At 40.5% G+C, this 12,114-nt stretch overlaps 1 protein-coding gene and 1 long non-coding RNA gene across 3 annotated transcripts; both read right to left on the bottom strand.

The window, feature by feature from the left end:
* Positions 1 to 2,487: 2,487 nt before the first annotated feature.
* Positions 2,488 to 4,655, bottom strand: mRpL11 (mitochondrial ribosomal protein L11). Of its 2 annotated transcripts, none has more exons than XM_022791361.2 (2): positions 4,502 to 4,655; positions 2,488 to 3,758 (listed from the first exon to the last, which is right to left on the bottom strand). In XM_022791361.2, exon 2 carries the CDS (start codon positions 3,524 to 3,526, stop codon positions 2,939 to 2,941), a length of 588 nt encoding a protein of 195 aa, XP_022647096.1. In that variant the 5' UTR covers positions 3,527 to 3,758; positions 4,502 to 4,655; the 3' UTR covers positions 2,488 to 2,938. The 2 variants fall into 2 exon arrangements, with proteins under 2 accessions (XP_022647096.1, XP_022647097.1); XM_022791362.2 differs by lacking the exon at positions 4,502 to 4,655 and adding an exon at positions 4,427 to 4,450.
* Positions 4,656 to 5,985: 1,330 nt separating this feature from the next.
* On the bottom strand, positions 5,986 to 12,114 carry LOC147757488 (uncharacterized). Its single transcript, XR_015321686.1, has 3 exons — positions 11,899 to 12,114; positions 11,293 to 11,394; positions 5,986 to 8,916 (listed from the first exon to the last, which is right to left on the bottom strand). It is a non-coding gene; the product is annotated as an uncharacterized LOC147757488 (long non-coding RNA).

The following is a 12,114-nucleotide window of genomic DNA, read 5'->3' as shown; positions in this document are numbered from 1 at the left end:
CAGCCATGGTGTGATACTGCTGTGGCAGGCCAAAGAGTACCCGACGGCCATGTACTATTGTAGAAACAGAACTCGGGTATGAAAACTTTTCGACACCTTGTGAGGCGACTGTTCCTTTCAGTTTCCCCTTTGACGCTTACGTGTATAAGGTAATTTCATTCAGACACATTCATAAGACGTTCACCATACCGGATGACTGTATGCTCAGGGATAATACGGACGTTCATAAGAAGGGAATACTTTTTTTACATATATTTCCTACAGCTGGCATTTCAAAGGACATATATAGATATTTTTTTCTTCTTTATGTAAAAGTGATTTAAAGAATATTTGCCATGTATTCTTAGCCGTGCATGAAATAACCTATCACTGCAAAGAAGTCACCAGATATTGTTGTATCTTCTTTAATTTTATACAGGCATAAGCAAATTATAGTATTTGCGATACTCACCTATACACTATTGGGTAAGATCGAAAAGTATATTGCGTCGTTTCTTTACCTATTTGTCCCTTACCAGCTTCCACCACTTTGTATGTTACCAACTTCCGCTATGTTCGATTGCCCTGTTACTACTTCTGTCAGCCATCACCACTGGTGCGGCTGTTGCCGTACACTTTTTCTATCGAAAGTGGTCGCGGCGCCCTTAACCCTAACCGTTCGGGAACATCTCATCCGCCTGCCGGATCTTAACACCAACGCGGTAACGGCTCTAATCGTTCGGTTGTGAATCGAGGCTTTTTTCGCTCAATACTCGACTTGTTTTTTCGAACGATTGAACAACAGCGAACGGACCAGTGCTGCCGAAGGCTGCTGCTTACTGACGTCGGAGAAACCACTGCCCATCTGAACGAGCGAAAACAGAAGACCTTTTGGGGTCACAGGTCAGATCCGCCTTGTAATGGAGGAGGCCCCCACACAGCCGTTCTGCCCCGCTGCTATCGATGGACGAGGTTACGGGCCGAGTGTAGGGCATACCGAGAGCAAGGCAGGGCTAAGGGCAATTAAAGTCGGACCCGAAAAATTTTCTACTTCACAACAGCAGCAGAAGCAGCGACAACAGCAATAGCTGCAGCGGCGGCGCAGATAGGCAGTCGGTCCTTGTTATTATTACTATAATCACCATTGACAGGGGATGGTAGAGAATAGCTTAAATGGAGGGTGAGATTACGCCGAAAAATGGAGATTGAGAAAAACAACAAGAATACGCAAAGACGCTTCGATGGCGATTTCATCGGACATAGACGACACTCATACACACAGCAGACACCCCGCACATCGGGGCCTATCTAATAGAAATGACGCTCTTATTAAGAACGGCAACTGCGTGGCTACGGCGAGGAAACGGCCCAGAGAGAACGGAACCAACTTTAGTAGCAAACTTTGACGCCAATATTTCGAAAAAGTAATTAGAATTCATTATTAGTAAATGGCATTGGCTGGCGTAGAATAGATTTACTGCGGATGAATAATGGAAACCAGTGCAAATTCTGGTAATTAGAAGACGACGAAACGTTGATATATAAGTATATATCATACGAACGATGCCTAGCTATAAATCCTTGCCAATGTACTTTTGTATAACGGTTATTGCGCATTGAGTTGAGTGGGAATACAGTATAAAGTCGTGCTCATTGTTATGTTGAACGCTAGTCAATTTACCGAGTTAATAAGTTGGTAAACGAGTCGAGACTCCTTCAAGACTCCTGCCTTGCCTCCTAACTAGCCTTAGCAAAAACCTCAACGAAGATCCTGAGAGTAAATTTACACTTTGATGCGGAATTAGAACATGAAACAGGTTGTTCTAGTTAACTATGATATCTACCTTCACACATAATGGATAAGATTTTAGCGATTTCCGATATTCTCGACGTCATCACGGTAGTTGATCGTGCTTAAGTAGCAAGTGAACAGCTACCCTTGGGATGATAACAACGAAGCTACTTATTTGGGAAAAATTTTAGCTGGACCTATTTTCGTACTCAAAATAAAGACGACCTCAGTTACCACGTTTCGTTATATGTGTGGGGTTAGATACGGGAATTCAACACCATAAAAATGACATATATTCGTCATATGATTAATATATATAAAATAGAGCAAAAAGATAACTGAACGTATTTAATGGGAATCGATCAATTGTGCTGCCCTTTCGTCTTCCGAATCTCAAACCCGATCTTCATGCAAAAATCATGCTGTCGTGGAAATCTACATCCACGAAGCCTTTGAGTAACTCGCACTGGCTTCGTTAATCTGTTGGGACGATTTGGTCGCCTACTTTTTTGCTGTTTGGGTTTGCTTTGCCAACCACAAGTCGATGGGTGATTAATTTTTGATGCCTTCGCTTTTATTTTTCGTTATTAATAGGATTATTATTACTATTATTAGCTATGGGATTAGGTAATCTTGCTGTTGCCACGCTGTCATTGACCCGTTCAGCTACGCTTACAAATACAAAGCCAAATGAAACAAAAAGAAAACGAAAAACCTTTATGTGCCTGTGTGTATATTTAAATTTATTACAGTAATTAGCTGATCGCATGCAATTTAGCATATGTGATTATGATGATGGTAGGAGTTTTTTGTTCGTGTATTGTATTTAATTCAGTTTCACTTTATACAGCCAACATTATTCAATGGTGGACGTCGTCACGATACAAATACGTAGAAATGCATGTGTATCATACTTGCAGTTTTTATAATCGGCAAGCTTTCCACTGTCGAATATATAGCTCTGTACGATATCTAGAACGTTTCGCTATTAATTTGACTAAGACGTGCTCTCTTTCCTTGAGGAATAACATTCAGTCTAATCTTAGTAGTCTAAGCGTATACATACACATCAATGTATGATAAAAAAAAAAAAAAGATGTAACCTCTAACAGCTAAGGTTGCACCTATTTTGTGGCAGATTTCTTTAATTGATTTTCAAACTTATTACTAAGCAGTACGAAGCAACTTGGCCTGACGCTTTTCTTCGATCTCTCGTATCTGAGCTTCTACGACCGGCTTGCGTTCCTCTTGCAAAGCCGCTATTTCTTCGGCGGTCAAAGAAGGTACAACTTTTATTCCACAGGTATATGCCGCCCGGATGACATCCTGACAGATTTTCTGCATCGGGACACAGTCGTACGTAACATCCTGCGATTTGATTTTAGCTATCTCATAAACATGCTTCAAGGAAATAAGTCCAGCCACTTCCTTTCCATTGAACTGGGCTCCACGAGTAAGGCCAGCGGCCTGTTTCACAAAATAGGCCAAAGGCGGCGTGAGCATCTCGAGCGAAAAAGTTCGATCCTCATTAAGAGATATCTTACATGGTATCGGTATTCCTTTTTTGATATCTTTTGTCCGCTCGTTGAAATCCTTACAGAACGACGCAATATTTATTCCACGTTGTCCCAATTGAGGTCCAAGTGGTGGGCCCGGGACTGCCATTCCAGCTGAAACGTACGTTTTGAGTGGAGTAGTGTGAATGACTTTCTCGACCACTTTCTTCGCAGATTTCAGTTTTTTAATGCTCGACATACTGGCAGCACGAAGCTATCTCAAGTCGCTATCTCGCGATCAAATTTGGCTGAATTCTTCCTGGCGATAACATATAACTGTGCCAAAGTTCTTAAGATGGACAGTTCGTTCCGAGATACTGCTGATGGTTTGAGATCACCAGAAATCGCTGGGAAATTCTTGTTTTTTGCTGTAGAAGTCCTTAATCCGAATCGTCGTTGTCTTGCAAGGACCGAAACTTCGTTGACCGAGCCTACAGACGTGGAAATACAGAGCAAGGTATTACATGATTCACGCCATGGACATTACTATAAGCAACTTTCTTAAACTTACAAATGCACGAATTTATTTGACATGAGTCGATACGAACTAATTGAGCACGTAGAAAATGTTGCGTCTTTCCAATTTGATACCGGCTTAGCAAATGTCATGAACCTGCACCATAGGACACTATTCTTAGAGTGTCCTAGTAAGTATTTTAGAACGGGAGCGTTCAAGAGAGAAAGCTTCCGATATGTGGTTGCTCAAATGTTATTCGATTGTTAGCAAGTTTGATTTTGACACTTTCGTTATTACGAGGTGCCGTTGCAGAGGCGCAAAAAGCTCAATATTTAATTCTGACGAGCTCACATAAACGACACGTTTTCTGTTCTCCATGTGCCTATGAACGGTTCTTTACGAAGCAAAAAAACTTTAAGACGGTACTTCACACACGTTTTTTATTAACATGGGGAACGTTCGCGCGCGGTTTTCTTGCAGTTATAGGAGAACAGTCTTTATTACTGTGCGAAGTAGCATTAACAATCAATCTAATTACTTCCTAAATTCTGTAGTCTTTATTATCTCTTTTCAAACATGCCAACCCAAATTCTTGATAATTCCATACTAAATGTCCCTGTGGATCTCGTGGCTAGTTCCCACCTCATCGTGCGTAATCGCAAATATCCCACATCACGACAACTCGTCGTTGCTCGAAATTGATGTTCAAATGCTTACCTCACCAAAACTTGAAAACTGGGTATTTATCACCCCATTCAAACTAACCAGCTGATACAGACTGTCTAGATTGATCAATGGCGACTATCCGGCAGATGAACGCATTGTTGTGACGCAAGGGATGGCGGGCGATTTACTGGAACGGCGTCGCCGTATCTTAATAATTATAGCTATGGTTCGTAATAACTATTTGAGCAAGACGGACATTTTGATGGAAAAAGACAACGACCAACGGTTTACCCAAGGCGAAAACCACCGCTAGAAAGACACGAAAAGGTGAAATTCGACTATGGGTTCAAGTTAAGTTACAAAAAATATTTTATTATTGCCATACATTTTAGAGAAGATTTCACTGATACAACCTAATGGTCAGTTTACTCACAACAACGAAACACAATGTTCACCAAACAAAATATGTTTTCTTTTTTATTGTTTGGGTGCAAATACAAAAAATCAATATTTGTGAAAACGAAAAAGTTCATTAGCGTCAATACTTTAATTAGATTTCTAATTATTGAAACTCAGGAGCTTGACTTGTGCGTTAAGCATTGCCTCTAAATGAAAACAACTTTATCAACATATATATTTAGTAAAAAAAAACTCAATGAAGTTTTTTGCTGCTTCGTCATTTACGAGTGAGCAACAATCTAAGCTTCGAAAATAATTTTTGCCACATCTAGTGCTATAATCTCTTTCTCTATAGCTAGTGTAAAACTTATGGACTCTTCGACCTTTGCGTCCTATATCTGCCACTGACAATCTGGAAAGAACTTGCGCGCTTATTTGGGCAGACAGAAAACAAGTTAGGATAGTATAAGCTCGATAAACGACAGACGCCTTTTCTTATTTTCGATTTTAGTAGACCTGCGCTCTATAGCAAATCATACTAGTTAACATAATACCAAGCTCGCCGACGCTTATTATATGCCGATTTGAATCATAACCGGTCAACATGATCGATTCTTAAAAAAAATTTATTGTTTTTATAATTAAACGTAGATGTTCAATGTCATTTCGTCTATCATGTTACCTTTGAGCCAAATTGCAGACGATCAAATCGACTATTAGTGGTAGGATTAGTGTTAATACGTAGTTTGTGAATACTGAAATTTTCTGTTTTTTGAGTCTATCAATGATTGTTAGTTGTGCTAACATTTTATAGAAATCGAACTAAAAACTCATACGCTTACAATCTGTTTGATCGTCATAGTATTAAGCTATTATAGTCGAATTCGGCAGATTTCGAAGTCTTTTTTTACTTTAACTTTTCTTTTTAACTACGACTCACTAGCGAAGCTCAAACTTTCAACTACTTTGGTTTTGTTTGATGAAATCAGCTGAATTTAGTCTGGGAGAAATTAATTTAGAAGGAAAATATCTTTTAATCTCAAAAACTAACGCTCAGTGGCGAATTTTTCGTTTCTTGAAAGGAAAAATTCGAAATTTAAGACAAGGAGACCTTAAGCAAATACACAGTACCTGCATGATAGAGCGTTCCAAGGACGGAGACTGGAGTGGTGAAGGCCAGCAAATAGGTGACCGATTATCGGGATCCGAGGGCAAAGAACGCGTTGCAACAATCGAGGAGGTTTCTTGACGACGCAAAGTTTGAAACCCTATTGGCCAAAACTGGAATTTCACAAGTAACTGCAGAATTGTAACTCAAATACAAAAACTAGGTAAATAATGGGACCACCTTAAATTGACTCGATGTCGGTTGGAAGTGCGTGTGGTGGATTCCATATCCGACTTACTTCTAGAAACCATCGGTAGTAATACTACACCTGAGAATGCGAGTGATAGGTATATGGCTGTCCGGAAGCCATCATACCGCTGGAAAAACAAAGGAGAGAATCTAGAACACTTACTAAAAATAATTTTTCCACTCCAACTAATTCAAACAGAATTCAATTTTAAACTCCACCAGATTCGCTTGTAACAGTCTAGTGTTAACACGAAAATATTTTATGCAATACTCGGGTAGTCTTCATTTGGATCACTATATTACACAAAAATCTGATATGTTGAGAAAAGATTGATTGGTAAATTTACATAGCATACTCGCGATGGTAGAAACCACACCCACACGTTATAAATTACCTTGCTTAAAATCATCATCAAACCGACTATTAAATAATAATAAGGTTATTCTCCTTCTACACAGCCCCCTAACTACAAATGTATCATTTATTATATCACGAATATATATCGCATTCATTTCTTAACCCCACCAGCCGGTGGGACGGTTAATAACATCATAACGATTAATTAACAAACGCTTTATTTAAATAGGTTAATGCTGAAACCCCTGTGAACTTTCCACAGTCTCAGGAGTTCTCTGACCTATAGCTGTCATCGAAACTGGCAAGCTAAAACAATGCCTGCCTATTCAGCGCTGCCAGTGCCAAATACGCTATCGTTTCTTATCGTTCCTCTGATGCATCGGTTGTGCTCTGATTTTGTTCACAATTTTTGCCGATTCATTTCTTTCGCCAAGACTTGTTTGTCAATGACAATTTAACGTTTGTCATCCGGCAAATCGTATGAATGCGTTGAAGCTATTTGAGAACTGTGGATCATTACAGTGATCGGACTGTCTGGCTTCATGCGCATTCGACTATCGGGCGTGTGGCAACCGTGCGCAGGTTACCAAGAAAACCATCTGTCTATGTACGTTTCTCCAAAATCACTCGCTGCAGCACACAAATGTATTATGGACCTTGTTGGTTAAATACTATCTTTTATATTATCTTAAGCGATATAGTGGTTACCCTTTTTATCTTATTTATGCTACCTTTACTGCAGCGTATGATAACTCCTTTCTTGCGGCGTTAATCAATTATCGATCAAGCCAATAAAATGCTCCCCAGATAAAAAGCCTGTCGAAATTTATTAACTGTTAGGACGTACATCGGTTCATAAAGGTCGAATCACAACCCTGTAGAAACTAACCTTTTCTTTCATTAGTTGCCTATATACTTTTGCTGTAGTTTCAAAGCTTCGATGCGTGCGGATGGTCTGACCTCGGCTAAAACTTGTTGTAATTAACGATTTGCGATAAACGCTTTCTAGTCTTAATCTCTGGTGGACCGGCTACAAAAAACAGTCAAATTTTGTATACATATACACACACATAGAGTAGTCTGTTTGCGTTAATTTCTGGCCTCGACAGCATCAACGTGGTTCTTGTCATCACAAATGTGCCGGTGTGTCGCATCTGATTTAATAAATAACATACCTGTCTCATGTACGTCAACGCCATTGCTCAGGCGCTGCTGGCAGCTTTTGTCAATCGGAATAACGCAGCAAGCGTCAACGATAAACTTCTTACTCGCAAGTGACAATACTTGCCTATTTTGACGTAGACGAAAACGAGTGGGCGCTATCTTCGTCGACCCGACTGCCGGTGCTAACAGCCTGTCAACTCCATACATCGATACATTATACACCCAACAGAACGGACTGTGACCAGCCCTAATTGGAGTCCACCTTTGCTCAATAGGTCGTTAATCCAGCCATATTCATATCCAGCCGTTCCGCTACTATCCTGTCGTCGTGGCGTCATCCTACAGTAGAAGACAATCTCGATAGAGTGTGCTACGACATTACCTATTAATTGCTTGCTAGCTGTTTCACTTCGTAATATAAACAACATAATTGGCCGACCATTTTGCCACGGGAGGCGCCTCGTACGTGCGAGTCCTCCTCACATGCTATGCTATATTATATTACATTTATGCAATCACAGGAAAAGCCTTGTAGACCAATTTGCGACCAATCGCCATCTAGCAGGTCACTCCTGTTGTTTGACAGTTGCGGCGACATCATATATAACATTCAAACAGCAAAAACGACTTCACACCAATGCCATTGATGCTAAGAAGAAATAAGTCTGCTGCGAAGACCCGAGGGCGGAGCGCAACGTGGCAAAGCTGCTCGAGCTGCACAGATACCAGTAGAAGTTCGTCACCCCGCCGCCAGCAATGCGGTCCCCGTCTCTCGTCAAATCTATAAAACTATTTGTCTTCCCAGTGCGACTGTCCTTTCCGGTATTCATTCCCTGTTTCGCGACGTCGGCGGCACGGAGGCTCGTGCGTTTAGACGATATCTTGTTTCAATCGATCGTTTAAGTCATCGCAACTTTTCTTCACGACAAACAATCAGAAATTCAACACGTTCGTATTTTGGTAGGGCTTGCAGACTTTCATAAAGAGATAATAATGCTACTACTGTTATTGAGTGTAGCCGAACAGCTTCTGCACTTGTTCACGGACGGACCGGGGAGGGGGGATATTCGTTCCATCCTTTTTTGCGCCGATAATGACTCTAATGATTTCTTTTTATGTATGTAGCATATATATTCAGCGGGTAACGACAACCCAAGACTCTATTTCACACCTCTTGATAGGAAGTATCTGAAAAGTCATTGACTGTTATTAGCATATAACTACACATACTTCACCTGATGGGTTAAAAGTTAATGAGAACGTGAACCGATGGTTGGCCGACGAATACAGACAATGAAATAAAATCTCATTGTACAACTCGACATAATTCTCGGACATTGTAAAATTCTTACGCACAATAGCTTTTGAGCTACCTTGGGACACTCTTGAATAAACGTACTTTATATTGTTCAGCTGATGATATCCTGTTTTTTTTTTTTCGGTTAGACATTCGGACACGTAATTCATCCCTGTGTACGCCACCTATCGGCGGTCTAGGAGGTAGCATCCGTATTAAGCTGTTTACTAGGTCCTCTCTTGTTTGTTCATTGGTCAAACTGACCGGTTTTTCGGCTGAAGCAGCCGTACATTCTTCATTATCGAGAAAAGATTCGTGTTCTAAAACGGCTTGCACCTGAACCAGTCTGCAACATCGTTGAGGATTCTGTTTATTCTCATAGAACTTCTGTATTCCTTTATTACCCAGAAGGATCGCGGCATTCACAAACACAACGACGGAGATAATAATTACTCTTACAGATGAATATAGTGCCTTTTGTATGAAAAATAATCCAATTATATAGAAGGGGAGGAGACCCGCACAAAAAATCCAACAAATAGTTCGCTGATGATCGAGTATCGAAATGAGTGATGTAGTGATTGCACCGACGAGCGACATTGTGAAGGCTACCTGCACCACTGTGTTTTGCGTATAATATTAAGATTTATAGTAAGACAGTAATGATTCGCATCCACTAACAATGATTAGGCGTATCGAGCCCGAATATCCTGCGCAACGAGATGCACGCATGCTTAGATGTATCATATGCATAAACTCGAATGGTCGCATATATTCCAGATTAAGCAGGTTTAATCTCAAATAGGTGAAGCATTAGTTACGGCAAATCCAGACAAATGTGCCCGAAGAAGACTAATTAGGAAAGAAAACTGGTAGCAGGATACACAGCATTTGAAGACAGGGAAAAGTAAACAGCAATCTGGGCCTACGTTACGTAGATTATGAAGCAGCGGGCGTAACAAGAACACGTTTCCGGGATGATGTAGTAGAAACGCGTTTGCCTTCTAAGCAACATGTAATGGTCTAGGTTTGAAACCGAAAGTAAGCACACTTCATGTTGCGCAGCATCGCCTATTGTATACACCGGCCGTAGCTGGAAAAGCAGGCCAGAAGCAGCGCCTCCGCCAGCGTTCAACGATGGAAGGTTTTTCCCTACAATTAAAACATAGTGATTCAGGATGAAAAATCAAAAAACAAAGTTGTGTGCAATTAGAGCAAAAAAAAACGTACTTACGAAGAAAACGTACTTACGTAAAAACTTTGTATAAACGGTACTCAGCATTTGAGGTCGCTTGTCATTTTTCCTCTGTAGACATAGCAGCGTCTCTTCTTTTTTTTTTTTTTAAAAATTTCGATAATTGACATAATCAAAGTAGAAACAATAAAAAGCTATGGCGCCAGAAGGTTCCAAGCTTGGAAACTATAAACTGTCGCTTCTCTATGCTTTATGCATAATATTGCGTGGCTCCGTTTGTGGTTTGCCGGAATGCCAATGAAGTGTACACAATGAAATCTCCTAAAACTTGTAGCTTGCCGGTTTTCGTAAGTTAATGAAGTTCACATGTCATGTGATGTGCTCTTTTTCCTCATATGGATATAAAATACGCTGTGGCTCTGAAGCGTGGATATTTATAATAACGGTCCACAAACGTGTAGTCTGTCTGTCTTCAGATTGATGGAAACCTGCTCCTATTGTCGTGCCGTATAAATGCTTCACCTGACACGTGTAGCAGTAAGGTTCCGTAATTAATTGATTACAGATACAACTACCGCTTTTTTAGTATTGTTTTTCCAATTTTTTATTGAGCTAATTCTGACTGCTGGTTACACTTGTAAGGCCCATGCGTGTACGCATAGCTTGAATTGCCTATAGTAAAACATTTATTTGACGGGTATTAGTTTGTCGCTCACCGCAGTTTGAACTGTAAGCCACGGCAGCATCCACGAGTCGTCTTAAATGCTATAAAAACAATGGTCAACTTGCTCCTTTGTCCGCAGGATTACAAGTAAAATTGACCAGATCCGCACTGTTCAGTATTTATCAATGAAGATCAACAAAGGATCATCTTTCTTTCCCTAACTGTCCCTCGCTTGCTTTCGTGCGCAAATAAAAAATAAAAAGATGAAAAAATTGACCCTACTGAGGTAATTGTGGCTTGACCTGGATTGGCGTCTTCAGCAACGGACCCGCAAAACGGCGCAGAAAAAAAAAGCTAGCCAAACGAAATACGCATAGAGTACGTGGTACGCGATTGTCGGCTACTTACCTACTACATGGTTATTGTTTTTGTCGGGTGCACTCACTTCTTAGCAGACGATATTGCACCATGGAGTGGATTGTACACTAGCCAGGAAGAGAGAGATGCTATCTAAAAAGGGAGAAAAAAAAACGTTCTAATGATATATGCTATGGCAGATTTAGGCAGATTATGGTTTGTGTTGGCGGAAGGGGACTACGTCACAGCAGTATATGTTGGCGATGCAAAAAAAACATGGTCTTCTACTGCGGATCAAAAACTGTTGTTTGTTCTAAATCCACGATGTTTAGCTGAGGTCAACAAGAGAGTAATGCTACAGCCTGTCAGAGGCGCCATATTTGGACAAGGGGTGTTTTTCACTCATCAGTTCACTGAACAAAAGGAGACCTGGAAGGATTGGCGCAATTACAACTACGTATGATCCTTTGGACACAGAATTATAGGGTAGTACAGCTTTCTTTTCGCTTCGTCATGTGTCACTCCTATGCATACGCAGTTCCAATGCTGTAATTCCTTTATTTACAATGCGTTTACAACGTTCCTTCCGTGTCACCTATATGACGACATTCACGCATAGAACAATAAATGTCACTATTTTCGATGTAACGGGCCTACCGTTGGCAAAGAGGTGAAATTAATGTTGAACTACGCTTCGCGGCTATTGCGGCTAGTCTACGGCTTGTCTAGTCTATGGTTTGAAAATTGAAACATAATACGCTCTGATTCACAAGCAACGTGTATTTTGAAAATACATATAAGTACAAATAGATCGTTATAATATGCTATTTGTTAAGTCACTGTGGTAGATCGTGCAATCCATTCAATAACGAC

The sequence above is a fragment of the Varroa destructor genome, unplaced genomic scaffold, assembly GCF_002443255.2.
Source record: "Varroa destructor unplaced genomic scaffold, Vdes_3.0 BEIS01000002.1, whole genome shotgun sequence".
In the NCBI taxonomy this organism is placed as follows: Eukaryota; Metazoa; Arthropoda; class Arachnida; order Mesostigmata; family Varroidae; genus Varroa; species Varroa destructor.
Note: the sequence above shows the minus strand (reverse complement) of the source record. Positions and strands in the feature narration are given on the sequence as shown.